The sequence below is a fragment of the Pelobates fuscus genome, chromosome 7 (assembly GCF_036172605.1).
Source record: "Pelobates fuscus isolate aPelFus1 chromosome 7, aPelFus1.pri, whole genome shotgun sequence".
In the NCBI taxonomy this organism is placed as follows: Eukaryota; Metazoa; Chordata; class Amphibia; order Anura; family Pelobatidae; genus Pelobates; species Pelobates fuscus.
Genome location: NC_086323.1, coordinates 58,706,195 through 58,730,197, shown reverse-complemented (window position 1 = coordinate 58,730,197; position 24,003 = coordinate 58,706,195). Strand labels below are relative to the sequence as shown.

At 38.8% G+C, this 24,003-nt stretch overlaps 1 protein-coding gene across 1 annotated transcript in view; it reads right to left on the bottom strand.

Moving 5' to 3' along the window:
* Positions 1–7,336: 7,336 nt before the first annotated feature.
* Positions 7,337–24,003, bottom strand: part of TLCD4 (TLC domain containing 4) — a 44,715-nt gene continuing 28,048 nt past the window's right edge. Inside the window, exons 4-7 of the mRNA XM_063428336.1 lie at positions 23,709–23,767; positions 20,750–20,844; positions 11,112–11,185; positions 7,337–9,651 (exon numbers count right to left, since the gene is read on the bottom strand). Of these exons, the coding sequence (XP_063284406.1) occupies positions 9,336–9,651; positions 11,112–11,185; positions 20,750–20,844; positions 23,709–23,767 (544 nt within the window). The 3' untranslated portion in view covers positions 7,337–9,335. The remainder of the gene's footprint in view (positions 9,652–11,111; positions 11,186–20,749; positions 20,845–23,708; positions 23,768–24,003) is intronic.

Below are 24,003 nucleotides of genomic sequence, written 5' to 3'. Positions count from 1 at the left end.
CTGCGTGTCAAGCCTCGTTCTGGACGGCAAGCCGCGCACGGTGGTGACATCACAGAGAGCAATCTGCTAGAGACACAAGTTCATTAGGTTTAGGTTCTAAACACTGGCCTCGCCAATGCGGTGTGTTTTAATAAACAGTTGCTTTTTCTAGTAGATAACAGTAAAAGCTCATGAACCAAAACATGGATTGGACCTCATGGTTTATGTGGCTGTGTAACTTATTGTTCTCATAACCAAGGTTAGGGTGATTATATCTCTATTGTTTAGCACGTTCCAAGCCTCACTTTAATGTAGGAGGTTTTTGGTTTCTTTTTTTTAACCTAAGGGTTATTCACGGAAATATGCATTGATAGGAATGCAGAGTGAATTTACACATTTATACCTATATACATATCTGAATTGGAAAACTGTGTTTCCAGTGTGGATATTTTGATCTAATATTGAAAAAAATATAAAAATTTAATTCTTGACAATTGTTATTTTATAATGACATTTACTAAACTTTGAATTAAAAATTTGAATTGCAAAGTTGAGGAAATAGAACTGATCTTGAAAATGTCTCCAACTCAGCTGTTATCATATATGGCTCAGTTTTATAATTCTGAAGTTAAATCACTACAATTTCCAACTTAATGAATAAAGCAGAGCATTTCTTTTTAGTTATTTATAAAATATATTTTACCAGGACGGATACATGGCGATTTCTTGTTTTCAATTATGTCCTGGGTTCACTAATTCTGTATAATTCTAGATCAGGGGTTCCCAAACTGTGGTATGCTTACCCCCAGGGGTACAATACAGTTTCCCTGGTGGTACGCGAAAATGTGTATCTGCGTGTGTGTCAGTGCAACTATATGTGTCAGTATTTGCATCTATGTCTGTGTATCTTCATGTGTGGCAGTGTTTGATACACATAATGACACACATGCAGTTGCACATACACACTAACACACAGGCAGGCACACAGATACACACACTGACACACAGGCACACACACATATGCACAGACACACAGATACAAACATTGCCACACATGCAGTTACATTTACACAGATGCAATCACTGAAATAAATACAGATACAGGCACACATACACTGACACACATGCAGATACATACACGGACACATGCAGATACACAGACATATTGATACACAGATACAGTGTGTCTGTGTATTTCTGTCTATGTATCTGCATGTGTGTCAGTGTGTGTATCTATGTGTCTGTGAATCTGCATGTGTGGCAGTGTTTGTATCTGTGTGTCTGTATTTGTATCAGTGATTGCATCTGTGTATATGTATCTGCATGCGTGTCAGTGTGTGTGTGTGTCTGTATCTGTGTATCTGCATGTGTTGCAATGTTTGTATATGTGTGTCTGTACATCTGTATGGGTCAGTCTGTGCATCTGTATGTCTGTACATCTGCATATGTGTCAGTGTTTGTTTCTGTGTCAGTGTTTGTATCTGTATGTCTTTGTGAGTTTGTGTCTATATATTTATTTATTTATTATTGCCATTTATATAGCGCCAACAGATTCCGTAGCGCTTTACAATATTATGAGAGGGGGATTTAACTATAAATAGGACAATTACAAATAAACTTACAGGAACAATAGGTTGAAGAGGACCCTGCTCAAACGAGCTTACATTCTATAGAAGGTGGGGTGTAAAACATTAGGACAGGAATTTACAATCAAATAAGGTGGGCTGCCCTTTAGGAGAGGGCAAGAGACAGGTATGTGAGGTAAGGGTTAGTCTTGGAGGCCATAAGCTTTCCTAAAGAGATGGGTTTTAAGGCACTTCTTAAAAGATGCAAGACTAGGGGAGAGTCTGATGGCGGTAGGCAGGCTATTCCATAGGAAGGGAGCCGCCCGTGAGAAGTCCTGCAAGCGCGAGTTGGCCGTACGAGTGCGGACAACGGACAGGAGGTGGTCATGGGCAGAACGGAGAGACCGAGAAGGGACATACCTGTGGATCTGTGAGGAGATATAAGAGGGGCTAGAGTTGTTCAGTGCTTTATAGGTGTGAGTTAGTACCTTGAATTGACTCCTATAACATACAGGAAGCCAATGTAAGGACTGGCAGAGGGGTGAGGTGTGAGAGAAACGACTAGAGAGGAAAATCAATCTAGCAGCAGCATTCATTACGGACTGTAAAGGTGCAGTACGGCTATTGGGAAGACCAATCAGGAGAGGGTTACAATAATCCATGCGGGAAATTACTAGAGCATGGACAAGCTCCTTGGTAGTATCTGGTGCAAGAAAGGGGCGGATGCGGGCTATGTTTTTAAGATGGAATCTACAGGATTTGGCAACATGCTGGATGTGAGGCTCAAAGGTGAGACCAGAGTCAAGTATGACGCCAAGACAGCGCGCTTGCAAGGATGGACTGATGTTGGTACCACAAACTTGGAGGGAGAGCGAAAGAGGAGGATCAGTATTAGGAGGAGGAAAGACAAGGAGCTCAGTTTTTGAAAGATTGAGTTTCAGAAAGCGGGATGACATCCAGTCAGAGATGGAAGAAAGGCAAGCAGTGACACGTTGCAGGACGGCAGGGGAGAGGTCCGGGGAGGAGAGATATAGCTGGGTGTCATCAGCGTACAGGTGGTAGTGAAATCCAAAAGAGGTAATAAGTTTGCCAAGAGAGGCAGTATAAAGAGAAAATAGAAGGGGACCAAGGACGGAGCCTTGGGGAACTCCAACCGAGACAGGGCAAGGGGAGGCGGTATTATTAGAAAAGGAGACACTGAATGAGCGTTGGGAGAGATAAGAGGAAAACCATGAGAGGACAGAGTCACAGAGACCAAGTGATTGAAGAGTTTGAAGAAGGAGAGCATGATCAACGGTGTCAAAGGCCGCTGAGAGGTCAAGAAGAATTAGTATGGAGTAGTGGCCTTTGTATTTAGCTGTGATTAGGTCGTTAGTAACTTTGATAAGGGCAGTCTCTGTAGAGTGGAGAGGGCGGAAGCCAGATTGAAGGGGGTCAAGGAGAGAGTTGGAATTGAGGAAATGAGACACACGGGTAAAGACAAGTCTTTCCAGAAGCTTTGAGGAAAAAGGGAGCAGGGATATGGGACGGTAGTTAGAGGGGGTGGATGGGTCGAGGGATGTTTTTTTTAGTATAGGTACTACAGTGGCATGTTTAAGGTCAGCAGGGACGATGCCAGAAGAGAGCGAGCAGTTGAAGATGTGTGTTAGAGAAGGCACGAGACAAGTGGAGAGAGATCTAATAAGGTGAGATGGGACAGGATCGAGCGGGCAAGTGGTGGGGCGAGAGGAGCAAAGAAGAGCAGCCACCTCTTGGTCAGTAGCTGGGGAGAATGTCTGAAGGGTAGGAAAGGCATGATCTATGTGTGATTGAGAAACAGAAAGGCAAGGAGGGGAGAATTCTTTCCTTAGCTGTTCAATCTTGTCAGTGAAGTAACATGCAAAGTTATCAGCAGTAAGGTTAGTTTTGGGGGTGGCCACAGCAGGGCGAAGAAGAGAATTAAAGGTGTGAAAGAGACGCCTGGGGTTGCGGGAACATGAACTAATGAGAGCGGAAAAATAGGACTGTTTGGCAAGGGCAAGGGCTTCACTGTATGAACACAATATGAATCTATAATGGAGAAAGTCTGATTGTGTACGAGACTTCCTCCAGGAGCGTTCAGCACAACGGGAGCATCTTTGCAGGTAGCGCGTTGATTTAGTATGCCATGGTTGGGGGCGGGTCCTCCTCGAGGTGCTTGCTTGGAGTGGCGCTGTAGTGTTCAAGGCAAATGTAAGAGTAGAGTTATATATGGAGATGGCCTGTGAAGGACAGGAGAGGGAAGGGATGGACAGCAGTTGTGAATCAATGTCAGCTGACAACTGTTGGAGATCAAGAGAATTAAGGTCCCTCCTGAGTTGAGGGGGGTTAGGCTGAGGTTTTTGGGTGAGGGGGTATGTGAGAGCAAATGATAAGAGGTGGTGATCAGAGAGTGGATATGGAGTGTTGCAGATATTAGATACTGTACATGCATAAGTGAAGATTAGGTCAAGGGTATTGCCAGCTACATGGGTGGGAGAATTTGCCCACTGCGATAGCCCGAGGGAGGAAGTAATTGAAAGTAGTTTAGTGGCTGCAGAGGTCAAAGGTGGGTTCATAGGAATATTGAAGTCCCCGAGAATTAGGGATGGAATGTTAGAAGAGAGGAAATAGCGTAGCCAGGCAGCAAAGTTGTCAAGGAAGAGAAGAGGGGAACCAGGGGGATGGTAAATAACAGCAATGTTAGCAGAGAAGGGTTTGAAAAGGCGAATTGAGTGTATTTCAAATGATGGGAAAGAGAGAGAAGGGGGGGTGGGAAGAGGTTTAAAAGAGCAGTGAGGGGAGAGGAGAAACCCAACACCACCACCTTTACATTCAGAGTTTCTTGGGTTGTGGGTAAGTTGGAGACCACCGAAGGACAAAGATGCAGGGGTGGCAGTGTCAGAGGGGGAGAGCCAGGTTTCTGTTATGGCTAGTAAATCTATAGAACGATAAACATAAATATATGTATTTATGTCAGTGTTTGTATCTGTCCATGTTTGTATCTGCGTGTCTGTATCTGGGTCAGTGTTTGTATCTGTCTCTGCATGTGTATATATGTACGTGTTTGTATATGCACTGAACAAAATTATAAACGCAACACTTTTGTATTTGCCCCCATTTTTCATGAGCTGAACTCAAAGATCTAAGACTTTTTCTCTCAAATATTGTTCACAAATCTGTCTAAATCTGTGTTAGTGAGCACTTCTCCTTTGCCGAGATAATCCATCCACCTCATAGGTGTGGCATATCAAGATGCTGATTAGACAGCATGATTATTGCACAGGTGTGCCTTGGGCTGGCCACAATAAAAGGCCACTCTAAAATGTGCAGTTTTAGTGTATTGGTGAGTTCGGGGGTGGGGGGAGAGGTCAGAAAACTAGTCAGTATCTGGTGAGACCACCATTTGCCTTACGCGGTACAACATATGTCACTTCTATGCATATTCTAAGCACAGTTGCATTAACTGGCTGTGATTTCTTAGCTGATGCTCTTAGCCAATGAAAGGCTGGTAGGATCAGTATCCGGCCACAGAGGGCTCTCAGTTCCTGGCAGAGTCCCAGGTAAGAGGGCACACGGTTTGCCCCATTACCAGGAGGTGAGCTTGGGCATTCCTGGCATCATAACAACAACACACGGTAATTTGAAGGGCACTGCTTTGCATGCTGGTGATACCAGCATGGTGTTTTAAAATCATTTTTTAATATAGCGTAAAAGACTAATCATTATCCTTCCATATTCAAGACTGCGGTATACCAATCTACAAACTTAAAAATAATTAGAAGCATAGTCTTAAACTCTGATTAAATTATTTGGATTTTAGTCAATTTTTCACTTTCTTCCTCTGCAGATTTCTACAGTTTTCTTTTGAAAAGGCTTGTTTTTGTTTAACAGCTTTAATTCAAACAAAGGGGACACAATCATAATTTGAACCTTTTGATCTATTTCCAATAATTGTTTAACAATACTTTTAATAAGTGCTAAAATAATGAATTTCAAAGTGAAAACACTGCACATACATACTCTAGGCATGACAAACCACTTCAAATCACTGAAGTGGTCACAGTGCTTAGAGAAACTCTTTAATTTGAAATTCACTTTGGTTCACTTTGAATTCTCACTTTAATAAATAAGTATGACTAATTGTATATTGGATTTATGTTGGCAAAGGCATAATAGTAAAAATAGAAATCCAGCGCACTCACTTATCAACTAAACAGCTACTTTAATTCTGACAGATTTGACTAATTTTACACTATATGATCATACATTGCATAAGCCTGCCACAAACGTTAATGTACCCCATCTTTGGCAGGTCCTACTCTCACTGCCAACTGTCTACTAAATGAGCTACTCACTTGGGGAAATCCTTCCATCTCGAGTTCTCTGCAGTACAAGGCTTAAATAGGGTCCTGAGATGAGACACCTGTGACAGGGGGCGGTGCAAAACCAAGGAGCTGGCTAGACTCCTAAATATATATGGGAAAACAAGGGGCTGGCTGCACTCACCTAAACATGCTTAAATGCAAAGGCATAATAAACACTATATCCATTAGTCACATGGCTGCAAAAGACAGTCGACCTAAAAATAAACCCAAACACAACTTAAAGGAATACATTTGCCCAATATAGGCGTTTGGCTTTGAATACATACTGCACTTTTTAATTTCCCTACATATATTAAAGTTTAATAATTCTTATCCAACATCCATATTAGAAACAGTTCAAAACTTAGCATACATAAGGGGTACTTTAGGTTTTGTATTATAGACTGTATACCACTAGGTGTCACTCTAACAATGAAAAAAAGCATTAGGAAGTATGGTATATGGAACTCTCAATAAGAAATCCACAGATGTTTAAGATTTAGGAATGTAATCTTCACTTGCTTCATACTTTTTTCTTTCATATTTTTTAAAAACTTGTGCTACAAAAAAAATATATATATAATCAAAGTTATGTTTTACTAGAGAACTAAAACCCTGCAGCATTGCTAGGGAGTTTCCTAAGCAACTACAGCGCACATGCTGTGGTTGCAATACATGGAGTGCAGAAGGACCACTTGTGGGAGGTCTCTTTTGTTATCCCTGTCAATCAATTATTCGACATTGAGTTTTTGCCCAAGAATTCATTGAAAGGAGAAAGACCAGTTTTTAAATATATATTTTTTTCTCCAAATCTATACATTTCCTATCAAAACAGATGGGGATGAAATATGATGGGATTTTTAAAAAAAATTAGTAAAACTAGTTTGAGCCATGACAGGTGCCCTTTAAAAAAATTAGTAAAACTAGTTTGAGCCATGACAGGTGCCTTTTAAATGTTTCCTCTTGTGATAATATCACAAGGAGATATATTTGTACATCAAATGACAAGAAAAAAAGATTATCATGGATTTATTTTTTTCACCTGTAAACCTATATTTGTTTTATATCTCCTTAGATATTATTGTGCGAAGATGCATGTTGGATAGACAATAGAGAAATAGAGAAAGTCAGGTACCATTTCTCTGTACACAAGTCCATAATCCAAAGGATATATACGCATTCCTCATAGCTCTTACACATTTGCAGCAATGAAGGATTTGTTACGGACATGTCCGAATTTTGGGTCTGCTCCCTCTTGTGCCATGCCTTGCAAATCCAGGAGCAATTGATCTTGAAATCAAGTGAGAGTAGACCTGTTATACATATCGCAGAGTCAATATTTTAGAGCTAATCACATACCGTAATTACCTGGAAATAAATAAAAGCTCAGGATATTACAATTTCAGCAGAATACAAGTGAGGCCAGTCAAGAGTTCAACTTTTATTGCATTTCTTATTCAAAATAGCATAGTAAACTTGTAATGGGCGAAACTCAAATACAGACCTTGGAGCTGCCCAGATGTGGTACACCAACACACAGATAAAAAAAATAACAATTAATCCTTTAAATGCCATGTTGCATTTCCTTCAATAAACGGTTATTGGACATTAAGAGATTTACGAAAATAAAACTTTTTTTTTTAGTTAGTTATTGCCCTCCTATAGTAAGGAAACAAATCATGAATAACTCCATTTTTGTTTACAAACATTTCTGTTTTTGTCAAAGTGCAACGCAATGGAAAAAAAATACAATATAGAGGTTTATTCACCCAACACGCAGCTGTGGTAGTTCTTCAAAAGAGTTGTATGCTTGTGATCCAAATATTTGTGTTGGACATAAATCTCAGGCTCATTTATTTTTACCTACGTATTAGTTCCACATTGGTCAAGTCACATCACATCCCAGTTGGATGTATCCACCTAATTAATGGTGAAATGCAAATTTTAGGCTGAACTGGAAAAAAAACAGTTGCAACGGACACTTTTCCTAATCTATTTTTGTCTACATTTTGCAATGCCTTTGCCAATTCTCCACAATTCCTACCTAAGGGAATAAACCTCAAAGTTTACGGAATGTCATTTGATGACATAATAAAACTAAATTCCTAAAGTACTTGGCTCATGCATGAAGAAATTTAAATACTACAAATAAAGTAACGAAAAAAATATATGACTCACTCACATAATCGAACTAAAAGTTCAATTGAAAAAGTAAACCAATATTTTTTTAGTTGATCGAAATAATGACTAAGCATGCCAAGATTGGTTGTTTTTTTTTGTTTTTTTTTAACACCAACAAAACATTTTAAACAATACAGATTCCCAAAGCATACATAGATTTATAAAATTAGCACTATAAAAAAATCCTGAGTGAAGAATATACTATCTACCTGCTAGTAACACACAGGTATGGAACTTGCTCATTGAAGGTGCCTTTTTTATTCATTTATTTCCATTTATTCCCAGAGAATGTAATAGTGACAAATGAATTCATAACAATTAGTAATTAACGTTGCTTCCTAGCAGTTTACCACCAACTTCCCTTCCCTTGCAACTTTAAATATTCAGGAGTAACAAAATCCCCTTGGAGGTATATGTACTTTGATGCGAAGGTATATACGCGGAGATTTATAGGATTCTCTAAAATAAAAGATCCATCATTGCTAATTTCCTTTGGAGTGGATCATGCATTTTTGGCGATGAGAATAGTATTTTTACTGGCCCACGTTGACAGTCATCGGCGATTTTTCCAGTCTCATGTTTCGTCTACAGATCAATTCAAGGCAATATAAATTTGTTATCCAAGAAGACATGGAAATGTAAAGGTTTCTTATCGAACCTAAGTGTATGACAACAAAAAAACAAAACCACAATATATCACAGTTAAATACCTGCAGTTATTGCCCGTCACATCCTGAAGCTGAACAGTGATTGACCTATTTCACATATAACCTGAATAAAGTGATCATTGATAACAGCCCTCCTCCTTTAAAACCAGGCCCTTAAAACGGTCATCAGAAGGACCTCACCATTTATCATATGTGTCTATGACAGGGGTAATCAACAGGCATCAGCTGCTGGATTCACACTTCCAGACTCTTTACACCTCTCTTATACAATGGGAATATTGCTTTCATCATGCCTTATATAGACCGTTTTATTAAAACCCCAATTATAATTTATTTGTGAGAAAAATGATAATTAGGTCTTTGGAATTTAGTGCATCTGTGGTTAGTGTGCAGGCGGTTATAAACATACAAACATATTATAATGGACATATTTTATTCTTTGAGAACCATACCAATTGTTTGCCCCCGCTATTCAAATCTCTAAGAATGCATCTGATGGAAGGTGGAAAATAAGACATGCAGATTACGGGTCAGTCCCCAACAGTTGCTGGTTGGAAGACATTATAAATATGTTCCTTCTATTCAAGTTTTCCATTTTTCTGAGTTTTGTTCAATATCCCATCACTGTGGTAGAGAACTTTGATGCACCCCTTGGTAATTCTGATCATCCACATGACATTCATAATGTCCAGAGAAACACTTGAAATGATCCAGGCGCACTGTGCCCCAAGTCCTAGTCTGTGAAAAGCTTCCGTGCCAAAAGTGGAAAAGACGCGGCTGTAGTAGATGGGTATAACGGCTATTCTTACTATAAAGAAGACGATTGTCATCATGATACCATTAAGCATGTTAGGTAGCGTGTGCTTGGGGTATCCTAGAACCTCTAAGAACCACCTGAAAATTTCAAAATACATTGAGTTTAAACGATAAACTTTAATAATAATGGAAATCAACTTCACATAAAAGGTAGAGGGCACCTAGACATGTGTCAAGATTTGTCAAGACTGGGTTCCTGACCTGTAATGAATAAGCTTTGGCACATAATTTTTTGTAGATTACTTTACCGCATGTATACATTTTAAAATACCATTCTCAACCTACAATATATACATAACATACCCACATAGCACTGTATTTTCAGACTTATTTAATAGGTAACTTCAAAATTTAGAACCCTTGCTTAATTCCTTTTTTTGACCGTTCTATCCTATGGAATTCATTGTACATAATCCAAAAGCAATTAGTAGTACTCTGTATCTTTAGATCTATGTGAAACATAAGGTGTTAGGGAGCCATGTCTTAAGCGGTATAGCTACTAGATTCTTACATCACAGAAAGTGTATTGAACACCAGAAATTACCATCCAGTTTAATTATAAAGGCTTAACACAGTAAAGCTATTCAAGAAAGCTAGAGATGCATACTTGCTGGACAGAAAGACGGTCTGAAATTCCCTAACAGACATACTAGATTGGACAAACCACCATTCATATAATGAAAAGAAAATGGAATCATAAACTCTAACACATTACTAAACACATTACTTTAATAATTCTGCCATTTAGAAATGTCTACTTACATAAAAAGATCAGGAGAAGTATTCATATTAATTTAGTTATGAGTTATATGGGGTCGGTCCATGGCTCCAAACTCCAATCAAGCAGTAAAAGCACGTGCAAAGACTAAAAGGGATCTTGCAAATCCACAAAGCTCACCATCAAGGTGCTAATAAATTAACATGTCTAAAAGAACCACTGATATAACTATATGACAGACATAATAAACACAGGGCTAAATAGCAGACCAGCAGAAAAAAATTAAGCCATGCTTTACGTAAGTAACCAACACAGTGCTTATCGATATGGATGCTTTCAAATATTAGCTGCTTCCATGTGAATCTGCGTGCTTTATCTTCCTCTTTACTTCATATGTCTTTTACCAGATTTATATACATATTTTAAGTTACTGTATACATGATCTTGATAGAAATACCAGTTAAGGATTCAAAGGCTGTTCAAACCAAGAGAGAACTGGCTAACTCAATAAGACCTCTGGGTGTCCCATCATTATTTTAACTGTGGTTTGCCAAGAAAGCACACAGGAGGGCTCAGGACCACTGACAGCAAGGTTTGAAACCACTGTAACAAATATATATTTCACTTATTCCTTGTATTCTTAGCATACATTTTGTTAAACAATTTTCCTACATGATACATACAATAAAATCGTGCATTTATCTTATGAATTTGTGTAATTACCTTTCATTCACAAAGACAATGGACAATTTAGCAAGAACACATTTACTACACATGCACAACAAAATCATGCATTTGTCTTATGAATACGTATAACTACCTTTGATTAACAAAAGGAGTGGAGAATTCAGCAAGAAGTCGAAAATTACCAAAATATGGTAACATTCCTTCACCCTGTGACGAGAAGCAAGGATTGCAAGAAACATCACTTATGAATATAAATATAAAACACAGAGTTAAGTGCATTTTTCTCAACAGTCTAAAATGATAAAGTATAAATTAAAGTTAAACGTTTAAAGATGCCTAGACATCAACAAATGTTCCAAGATAAAATGAGCATTAAAGTGCAAATCTAATTAAAAGAAAGTTAGTTAGTTTATCTACTAAAAAGAAAATGTTATGCTACTTAGTTTGCATATCATGTGTGTGCCATCTTTGTTCACCTTCTAAGTAGAGTTTTTTTTTTCTTTTCTTCTTTTAAAAGCCTCCTCCTAACCTTGTGATATCACTCATTTGGCTTCAACAATGGCTCAGCTTTTTTTTTTTTCTTTCTATTTTTCACCTAAACAGTGCGGCTTGTATTAAGCAACATTTCAAAGTGATCTAAAATAGAAGGTTGTCTCCATCCTTTCAATTTAAAGGGGACCTGCCATGTCCATTAGATTAAACCTAGGGTTTTATCTATACATTTTGCCAACAGTTTAGAAAATGTATAGATTAGGATAAATTTTTTTTTTTTAAATTTGGATTTTCTCCGAGCTGTCAGTCAATGTCTCAGGCATCGAGGCAATGACTAAGAAGGTAGAAAAGAAAAGACCTCCCACAGGAGGTGCCTCTGCTCTCCACCCATAGCAACCCTAGCACATGCCCTAGCCAGCGCTTTTATTGCTGGCAATGGAGTATAGGAACAGAGTGATGTGACGTCACTCTGGTCTGACACCAGCACACTGGCAACAAAGCCGGCTTGCCGACATCATTGACGAGATTTGCCCTGTTTGGGGATGTGTCCCAAGCAGGACAAATTAAAGAAGAGTCCTGGAGTGGTGGAGGACAGCCCAGAAGTGAGTAAATCTTTATATTTTTCATTGAATACACGATGTATCTTTAAGATATATGGGGTTTTAAATATATATATTGGAATTATTTAGGGTAAGTTAAATTTTTCACTACAGGTTCACTTTAAGGATGATGATGTGGGCACAAATGTAAAACAATGTAAAAGTGGGCAGGAGGGAAATTTAATAAACAGATTAAAAAAAATGTAATTAAAGGGACTCTCCAGTGCCAGGAAAACAATCCGTTTTCCTGGCACTGCAGGTCCCCTCTCCCTCCCCCCTCCCAATCCCCAGTTGCTGAAGGGGTGAAAACCCCTTCAGTGACTTACCTGAGACCCCCGCCGATGTCCCTCCGCAGTGGTTTCGGGTCGCCGCCGCCGCTCCTCCTCTTCATTACGTCGGCCGGTGGGCGAGACTGATCCCGCCCACCGGCCGAAGAGACCTAATGCGCGTGCGCGGAAATGGCGCGCATGCGCATTAGAGCTCTCCATAGGAAAGCATTTAAAATGCTTTTCAATGCTTTCCTATGGGGAATTGAGCGACGCTGGAGGTCCTCACGTGGCGTGAGGACGTCCAGCGACGCTCTAGCACAGAAAATCTGTGCTATAGACACGAAAGTGCTCTCTAGTGGCTGTCTAGTAGACAGCCACTAGAGGTGGAGTTAACCCTGCAAGGCAATTATTGCATAACCCTGCAAGGCAATTATTATGAAAAACTGCAATAATTACACTTGCAGGGTTAAAGGTAGTGAGAGTTGGCACCCAGACCACTCCAATGGGCAGAAGTGGTCTGGATGCCTGGAGTGTCCCTTTAATAATAAAATACAAAAATTAAAAAAAAACTTTGTTTCCCCCCCACTTATCCTTGAATGAGCTCGTTGGGAAATTAGTACGATAATGATAAACGATATAATGAAGCATGGAATGATGTCTGCTGTGGTGTACACATAATATTAATTGAAATAAACAAGTTCAATGAATACGATGCAATATTAAATATTAATTCACAGTGATTCTCTGTTTAAACCTTTTTTTTAACAATCAAATTACAAAGGTATTCTTGCCTAAATTTTGTAACTTGGTTATCATTTTACTACAAGTGTAAAGCTTTGCAGTTTATTTAAAGGAACCCTGTGAGATTCACAAGTTTTTCACAGAACAGCAGTTTGACATTGGAACTGCTTAGTTGGCTTCACATCAGTTGACCTCCAGGATGTACGTCTCACTATCTCTTTTTTTGACCTGGGAAAACAAATATTTTGTCTCTGATATATCTGTCAATAGTATTGGGTATATATTTGATAAATGTTATTGGAGAACAAAACAAAAATCTAAGAACATTGTGTTCAGCCATTGAAAGCATTGTAAAATCTGTGTTTTTTTTTTTACTCAATTTGGGAAATTCATGGACATAATAAAATAATAATTATAGTGGTTGTAATCATTTCAACAAGTCAAGAATATATACCGTTAGTAATATTTACTAGCTTTTTTTTGTCTTATCCATAACTATACACATTGCGTTTAATTGGTATTCTCCGTCTTACCCTTTCATTTTTCCCCCAAACAAAAGACGAGCCACTTCCTATACAATATAATAAATATTACCCATCCAAACCACGTCCTAGTGTATTAGGTGAAACCACAACAGACTCCCAAACAATGATTTAGGCGCATTCACAGCTGAATAAAGCTTTTCAATTCTAGAAGGGACAACAATACATTATTAGACAACTGATCTTCCATTTTCTACACTTAGAAGGACATTCACGACCATTGTTATTACTAGAACCCCTTTGTGTCAGAAGGTTCTGCTGGAAAGATGACCCTTGGCATGCTTTAGATCACATGAATGGTTCATGAAACTCCTGAAAGAACCAACTACGAAAACATGCAGAACTGTAACCCATGTTGGAATTAAAACCTAAGAAATATGGCTCCCTCATCAAAGATGATCGAAGATCAAAACTACAGGATGAAGGGAGCAGAGAATAAAAGAACTGGAGCATATATAAATAGACAACAGGAGGGCAACGAGAAAGGAGCCAGAGATAGAAAGCTGAACAGCTTATCATCAACTTGAAAAGGACAAACCTTGAAAAAGTTTATAAGTAAAGAAAAGAAGATCAGAAATTAGGGAGGTATATGTAGAGACAGAAGGTCTGCTACAGACCAATAAATGGTTTAATATAACAAGCTCATCATGTTATAAGTTAATCCTATGGTAATACATACTTACAGCTCCAAGAATGAACAAATACCTAAAATGTAAGGGGTAACTACAACTTAACAATTAATAGTCCTTTATACTCATACTCTTACATACTGGTAAATCCATAGGTACAAGCAAGGTAACTGCTTAAATTACATATTTAGTATTACACACAGACAAAACAACAATTGGCTTGTTTAATGTTTGTGGAAGCTGAACAAAAGATTAAAAGACAACTGTTTGGTTTTTAGTATATTAGTTGAAATGACACACAAAAATAAATATCATGCTTGCAAAACAATTGGGGCTATATTCTAATATCAAACTGCATTGTAGATATAGAGGTTGAGTTTGTTCCCACTATGAAATCTTCAATGGGATGTGACAACCTGTTAATTAACAGCATTATATAAAGGGTGAGATATCATCTAATGGAAATAGAGGGAAGGAGATTTAACCAAAAGAAGCTAAATTAGTGGGAATATAAAATTATTCTACATCACAGACTTTTTGTACAACTTAAATTACTATGTTATTATGTATTATCATCATCAGTGGAAGTCACTGGATTTTAGAAGGCGAACTAGAGACTTGAAAAAGCAACCATGGGAAATTGAGAGGAGTGCCTGCAAGTTCTACCAAGTCATCAGTGAAATAGCAACTGCCTGGTGATAGTTGGTAGGTGAGACAGGAAGTGTTATTCCCAGCTCTCTGACTGATAGTGCTTGTAGGCGGAGCTACAAGCTCTGCTTCAAAACACTGCTGTGAAGGGATTTACAGTAAATTAAAGGGTTATTCACTGCACTCCGAATTTTAACAAATAATGGCCTAGATTTAACATTTTTAAATAGCCTTTTCAACTGACTTACTATTTTGAAAAATATTTGTATTAGTTCGATATATTTATATATAGTTTTGATGTTTTAATGTTTAAAAAAGAAAAAAAGCAGAAGAATTTTAAGTTTATTCAAAAATATCAAATCATTTTAAAATCTTATTCAACAACATTAAAGGACCACTATAGGCACCCAGACCACTTCAGCTCAATGAAGTGGTCTGGGTGCCAGGTCCCCCTAGTTTTATTCCTGCAGCTGTAAACATTTCAGAGAAACTGCTATGTTTACATTGAGGGTTAATCCAGCCTCTAGTGGCTGTCTCCCTGACAGCCACTAGAGGCAGCTTCCGCAATCCTTAATGCGAAAATCGTATTGAGGAAACGCTGGACGTCCATAAGAAAGCATTGAGTAGTGCTTTCCTATTGGCGGTTGAATGCAAGTGTAGCTCTGGCCGCACATGCGCATTCGGAGCTGACATCGGCAGGGGGAGGCAAGGTCACCAGCGCCGAGGGAGCCCGGCGCTGGATTAAGGTAAGTGGTGCTGGATTAAGGGAGGGGGGGACCTAATAACCCTATAGTGCCTAATAACCCTATAGTGCCAGGAAAATTAGTTTGTTTTCGTGGCACTATAGTGCTCCTTTAACCCCTTAAGGACCAAACTTCTGGAATAAAAGGGAATCATGACATGTCACACATGTCATGTGTCCTTAAGTGGTTAAATAAAGGCCTATGTGTGAAATATACAGTTTAAAATAGTAGATGACTGACTCCTTATTGAGCAGCATTTGGACGTCTGTGATTGGACAGACACAGAAGGTCTGTGTTGGATTAGAAGGGGAAGGCTTGCAAGTTTTGCAATCTGTTTTTAGATATACCCCTATCAAAAAAAGTAATTGTTTTCATAGATGGTATATCTACTAAACATTTGTTTTTATTTACGCAGTGTCCCTCTAATAACAGTAAAACAACTTCTTGTTGACATTAGCACCTAAGCATGTCTGATTTTTACATACACATTTTAAGTGGTGTTACATGCAATGGGTTAGATAAGGGAACCAACTGAATTTATACGGAACCAATCTATCACAGGAAGCATGGATAGATCAAAAAGATAAGTGCAAATGGAAACATGGAAATGTTGCCTAAAATATCTAGTTAGTGAAGCAAATCAGAGTATATGCAAACACATAACAAATATATCTATCAAATAATAAACCATTACAGTAGAGAACTGTTGATTGGCACAAGAGCTATTTCACATCTAATCTGTTTCTAAATAAATGTTTATTTTGCTCCAACTCTGTTGCATGTTTATTTGCTTATCGTCAGCTAGAAATTGTAGAAGCCTATGATTATAATATGTTTGGGAATCTTTGGAAGCTTTTCAAAAACCTACTTGTACTACCAGTTAATTTAGGAAAAACTATTTCAAACGAATATTTATATATAAAATACCATTTCTATTTCTTTCTATTTGACTCCAGAAACAAACACCAAAACACAATCATAAAATATACTATATTCTATTCAAATGTAGCACAATCCAAATTATTTTTAAAAGAGTTTAATACCCTTTATCCTTTTAACATATATAAACATGTATATTACCATTTGCTGTAACCTCTGTTTAAACTAACAATTCTGTATACAATATAGTATACAATATTATAAAATGATCACATTGTTTATTTGTACTGCAAAAACTAAACTATACAACTTCAACAAATCCTGCCTGGCTTTAAAATACAGCCAGGGAAGCCATCAGGGCATGATAACCATGACGGTTCTGGGGGCCCCGAACTGCCCTGGGAGTTCTGGGCCCCACATTACCTATGTACGTATATATATATATATATATATAGCGGTTTTCGGTATATATGTGTACCTGTGTAAAATAGAGGGGGGGGAGGATTTTTTTTTTTTTTTTTTTTTTAAATATTGAATTTTTTTACATTTTATTTTACTTCCCCCTCCCTGCTTCCTACCTGGCCAGGGAAGAGGGGAGATCACATTCCCTGGTGGTCTGGTGACCTGGTGCTCTGAGCCAGCGGCTCTGCAGTGGTGGCCCGCAGCACACTCACTTCACTTCCCAGCAGCTCCCCTGTCTAAATCTTGCGAGTCCCACGGCCGTCAGAGCATTGCCACGGGTAACCATGGCAACAATTCACGTGGCACGCAGGCCACAAGAGTGCAGGGGAGGGAGGGGGATAGAGGATCTGTGCAGGGGGAGGGAGAGGATCTGTGCAGGGGAGGCATGGGGAGAAGAGTGTGTACAGTGGAGAGAGGGGGACTGTCAGGTCGCAGGGGAGGCAGGGAGAGAGGGGATCTGTGCAGGAGAGAGATAGAGGGGATCTGTGCAGGGGAGGGAGTGGGAGAGGGGATCTGTGCAGGGGAGGGAGATAGAGAGGGGATCTGTGCAGACGAGGGAGGTAGAGAGGGGATTTGTGCAGGGAAGGGAGGTATAGAGGGGATCTGTGCAGGGGAGGTAGGTGGAGTGGGGAAGCAGGGGGACTGTCAGGGAGGGAGGGGGAGAGGGCATGTATGCAGGGAGAGGGACTGTCATGGAGGCAGGGGGAGAGGGGATCTGTCATGGAGGCAGGGGGAGAGGGGATCTGTGCAGAAGGGGAGGGAGGGGGACTGTCAGGGAGGCACGGGAAGAGTGAATCTATGCAGGAAGAGGGACTGTCAGGGAGGGGGAGAGGGAATCTGTGCAGAGGAGGCAGGAGGAGAGGGGATATGTGCAGGGAAGGAGGTGGACTGTCAGAGAGGCAGGGGGAGAGGGGATCTATGCAGGGGAGGGAGGTGGACTGTCAGGGTGGCAGAGGGAGAGGGGATCTATGCAGGGGAGGGAGGTGGACTGTCAGGGAGGCAGGAGGAGAGGGGATCTGTGCAAGGGGAGAGGGACTGTCAGGGATGGCAAGGGGAGAGGGGATCTGTGCAAGGGAGGGAGGGGGACTGTCAGGAAGCCAGGGGGAGAGTTGATCTATGCAGGGGAGGCAAGGGGACTGTCAGGGAGGGAGGGGGCTGTGCAGGGAGGGGTACTGTGCAGGGGAGGCAGGGGGAGAGGGGATCTGTGAGGGTGCAGGGAGGAGGGGGCTGTACAGGGAAGAGCCTACCTAGTGTTTCTGTCAAGCTGCTCTCCTCCTCACATGCAGGACAGGAGGCACAGGAAGTGACCTCTTTGGCGCTCTTTGGACTGTGGATAGCTGAAGGATTGAGCTACTTGAGGGTTGTGGGGGTCCTCTGTTGGGAAATGGGGTTTTAGGGCTCTGTTTCCTGGCACCCTGGCTGGATGTGGCTCAGCAAGTGGGAGACTATGAGCCTCAGACTTGGTGGCACTTGGGAGGGAACTTTCTAGTTTCATGCTGATCACCGCCTGGAGGTACACATTTGTAAATGCATTAATACTGTGTGTTGGTGCTAACAAAGAATACATGGTTCTCAGCCTTCATCAAGCCTAGCTGATGTTTGGGAAAACTGCAATGTGTGCCATGATCAATCTGGAAGTCTATTCTATATGAGGGAAAGAGACTAACGGATATACTCTGGCTGAATACTCTGGCTCAATTACACCCTGCTCCTTTTTCCCACATTTTATCTATGTTTTTACTGAAAGAGAATTACAAAATCTAAATTAATAATGGTATTTACTAACGTAAGAATTCAGAGTGAAATCAAAATAAATTTCAAGTTTTAGGCCGAACTCAAAGCAAAGCTGACTTAGAGAACATTTTGGCTCAGTTATTCTAAACCTTACATTTAAAATTCACTTGAATTCTCACATTAGTTAAGAACACATCCATTTTCCATATATTACCTGTAGCAAATGCTTACAGTAAGTGTACATTACAATATCAATAGAGGTCCATCAGAAAGAAAAATATATATATATATATATTTTTATCATATATGTATGTTTTCTAACTTATCCTTAAAATAGCACCGGAAGCTAAATCAAAGATGTTTTCAACAAAAACATAATTGGCCTGTTCGCCATCTAGTTTCTAATAAGTAATTCATTTCATAGCAGGGAGGCTGGCATTTAGAATTAACAATATTTCAACACTGCGATTCTTTAACACATAAAGAATACAGTAGGGCGCACATGTATAAACAGAAAAAATAAATTGTATTTTAATGCACAGTCAATGATGGTGTTCCATTTTATTTTAAATTCTAGCAGGGGGATGTGTATATTTATGTTATCAAATACATTGGGAAGAAAAATGTAAGGTAAGCAGCGAACAAAGACAAATTTTGTGCTGTAATTGGCATTTACTTTGTAATGGTGTTTGTTGGCTTTTTTATATTGTATTGTTTGTGTCTGATTTTTTTTTTGTTTTTGCTAGAACAACCAAGGAAAATAGCAGATTTAATGTTTTACTGGTTAATGCAAAAATTGGCTATAGTTCACACTTTTTTTTTTTTATGTATTCTATATTGTATAGCATGCTGCTCTAGAACAGGAATGGCTAAACTTTAGCACTCCAGCAGTCGTGCGTTCTAGTTTCATTATGCTTACCAAACATCACACTGGAAACATAGCTAACGAATAGCTGAGCTACATTTAGCCATCACTGTTCTTGATATACACTGAGATTAATCACGTTAAGATGCATCTTTTTTTAAAGATAAACCATCCACAAGGGCACAATGCATTCCAAAGAACACAGCATGCAACCTTTAGAATCTCTATATTGTTATAATGATGAAAAGTAACATAGCAACGTGCATCATCCGATCTACACTACTAAGACAGAAACAGAAATTCAGCATTCCATGCAAACACAATTAACTACTTTGATGTCACTGGAACTCACACAGTCATACAACGTATAACAGGTTTGTGACAACAAACTAGCTAAAACAACTAAAGCCACTTAATATGAATCACCATGTATGAACTTCTGTATTTAAATGAAGACGATCATAATATTAAAACTTAATTCTGTATAGACTATAAACTTGATGGCTTTTATAAACAAGGGTCCATAAAAAAGAACTGATTATTATGGGGGGAAAAGTTTGTAACTTTTATATTACATGATATATTTACGTGCGTATTAGGGTAATGTCAAAGTTTGCGTGTATTGTAAAGTGCCAGGGCACTATAGGAGTTAAGGACGGACTTTCCTGGGAGATAAGTGTTCTAGCGCTACTTGTGATTAGCAGGACAACAGCCCTGGGCAACAGTTATGTCAGCTGCTGTTACTAAAATGGAAGCAGGTACTGCTGTAACCCCCACTTTTTTTCCGGCAGACCAGGTATGTACCCTAGACTTCTCAATCCATGCATTTATTATCTGTTAGTCACTGGGAATAATTGTATGGATGATGTCACAATCTGTGCAGTAGAGGGTTCTAAAACATGATCTGCATGTTAAAATAACAGGCAGATTATACACACACATTAAGCAATCAATAAGCAATCAAGTAGTAAAACCAGCCAAACAAGGCTTATTAGACTGAATCTTCTAAATCTCATTACGATTTAAGGTATTAGCAGGGGTAATACGTCTCTAAGAAGTCTTTATCTCACGTAATGCTGGACTGAAATGTCTACGAAGTTCATTCATGGCCATTCACTTTAATCTTATCTGTCTGTATTACTAATATGTAAATTATTATGGCACTCACCAGTACATAGTAGTAAGCATACAGGGCTGCTACGTGGTGTGTCACAAAATATTTGTCACCAATCGCCTTCCAGTAATAAATAATTAGCATCAAGTCTGTAAAAAATTAAATAAAAATAAAAATTAATTAAAAAAGCATTATGCATTTTAATATATATATATATATATATATATAAAGAGAATGAAAGTGGTGGTGGTGGTTATGTTAAATTTGTAAAAAGTTCAGTAAGGAAAATGTAAACATTCTAAGAATGTAATTTTACTTCATGTACAAGTTGTTCTGCCTAGTTGAACTGTATACTAATTAATTCCACTCATCTTGAAACATTCCCAGCTAAGGTGGAATACGGACATTATTTCTATACATACTGTAACTATTCATGTTTTATATTAGTTTGAAACAGAACTGCTAACAGCTTTAAACCAAAATGCTGTAGTGGTTATAGTGCCAGGAGTGCCCTGGCGTCTTCCCACTGTGAGGAGTCAAACCAATTTTAGAACAGTTTGACTTAACCAAAACATCTTTAGCTTAATGACGTTTTGGTGTATAGTGCATGCCCCTGCAGTCTCACTTTCAAATCTCTGCCATTTAGGAGTTAAATTACTTTGTTTATTGCAGCCCTAGTCACACCTCCCTGCATGTGAATTGTGACTCCCTGCATGAGACTTAACACTTCCTGTAAAGTGAGATCTAATGTTTAGACTTCCCTTCAGTCTGTTTAATTTAGAATTTCTTATCTTCTGCACTGTTAATATCCTGCTACACCTTGCAGGAGCCTCTTGTGTATAAGTAAAGTTCAATTTGCAGAGCAGGAGATAAAATCTTCTAAAGTAAGTTACATGTGATTGAAAATTAAACCATTTTTTTCTTGCAGGCTGTGTGAGTCACAGCCAGGGAAGATGTGGCTAAGGCTGCATAATCTGAAATAAAAGTGATTTAACTCCTAAATGGTAGATAATTGAGAAGTGAGGCATAACCTATACACCAAAACTGCTTTATTAAGCTAAAGTTGCTTTGGTGATTATAGTATCCCTTTAAATTGCACACACATCAAAGTACAGCAGCACACGCACACACTGACATTGCCCATATACATTAACACGGCACACAAACAAATATACATTGGCATCATACCCATTATTATACTGAGAGATATTCACATATACTCACAATAGTTGTACAAAGAAACCCGCTCATGCACACATTTTACATGTTTACGCTTTTAAAAAGAAAGTTATGACATTAACAGTCACACACAGATAGGTATTATTATATGTGTGTATCTGGAAGAGTGACTTTTTAATGTATAATCAGTAAAAAAAAATAAAAAAATAATCCACTTCCAGGCATGGGCAGTGCCCCTTTAATGTTTGGATGGTACCACAAGATGAAAATCTAAAACCAACTCTGGGCCAAGTGAATATGCTATGTAAACAAAAAGTAGTCAGAAAAACATACAGATTGACTTTATAATGTATATTGTACAGACTCCAATCATGATACTGCTTGAACTGAATTTAGGAAGAATGGGAAAATGAATTAAAATAAGGCAGCAGCAGATGCTTTAAATGTCTGTTGAAAAATGTAAACGTGAGCTGTTGTGGCTACGTTTACGACGATGTTAACTATTTGCACACAAAAATAAAGAATAAAAAAAAAAATAAGGCAGCAGTGACAGGAAAATAAATCGAAACTAAAGACAAAGAATTAAAGCTATAGAACTAGCATAAAATTCTGCAACAGGTAAAATCTAAATATAAAATGCTTTTTTTTTTTTTTTTATGCACCATTTAGAATAAACAATCTGTTAATTTGAATATAATGCTATGCAAACAGTCACAAATAGTTCCATTGTGTAACCAAGGCCATTTTCACTAAAGCTGTCTTCTTTGATTTGTCCATCTTGGGGATGAATCCCGAAGCAGGGCAAACTTCCTCAGTGACGTCGGCAAGCTTGCTTATTTGCCAACATTCTAGCGTCAGGATAGAGTGACGTCACATCACTCTGTTTCCATACTCCCGAGCCAGTGCAAGAAGCGTCGGCTAAGGAGTTTCCATATCAACCACATGCTCATGTGCTGTGGTTGCTATGCTTAAGAAGGCTGTAGGACCTTCTGTGGGAGGTCTATTCTGTCCTCCCTTGTCAGTCAATGGTGGGAGAAAAGCTTATTTTTAAATATATATTTTTTCCTCCTAATCTATACATTTGCTAGCAAAACTGCAAGCACAATGTATAATAATTTTTATTCTAATCAATTGATGGGGATTTTGTCCCTGGTTTGAAGATAATTATTTTATCCAAACTATGATGAAACAGGTTAATTCCTTGATGCAAGGAGAAACATAATTTTACAGGTTTAACCCCTTAAGGAGGTCTATATACTTTACATGATAAGTATCCTAACAGAAAGGAATTGGCATCAGTAATTTGTCAGTAACTAGTGCTACCCTTATTTGGTCATCGGGTAATCATTGTGTATGTGGATCTGTTCTGGAGGGGATGAAGAGCGCTGGTCTGAATTTTTTGAAGAGGAATATGAAGATGTAGACGCTCAACTAGAGCACTTTCGTTAGCTCAGGGGAGCTAGCAAAAGGAGGAAGGAAAGCTCCCTGGCTGATTAAGAGTCAGGAGCCAGGAAGATGTTATATAAGTTTATAAATGGGCATTTAAAAAAACAACAACATACTCCTCACCCATAAAGCACTGCAGCAAGCTGAGCCGCTTTGTAGGTGTGGAGTGGTCCTTTAACCTGTCTCCATTCCTTCAGCTTAATCTGATCTATGTAATGCCTATAATTTATCACACTTCTTAATTCCATTCTCCCAATATTGTATAATTTTCTTGTCATTCCATGACTCCCATTTAAGCCATCTTCACTGGACTCGACAGTAAGGACAGTAACATTGACTTATTGGCACATAAGTGGTTAATGACTATGGAAGCACGAAGAATGATCACCTGAGATGAGGTATCCTGAGGTTATTGCAACATTCAGCTTGACCATGTAGGCATCACCCCTGCAAACAGATATTAGGAGGACAACATTACACATTTGAACTTGTTTTTCTTTCAAATTATTTGCCCAATACAATATTTCAAAATTGCAGAAATCTGATCATTTATAGGACATTACAATGATTTATATGCCAATATACAAATCACTGGGATATTTCTTTGTGACCGTTGAGTGATTCTATACTTTATAATTTGTAGTTTATTAGGTTTTGTACACATAGCATGCAACTGTGCCATT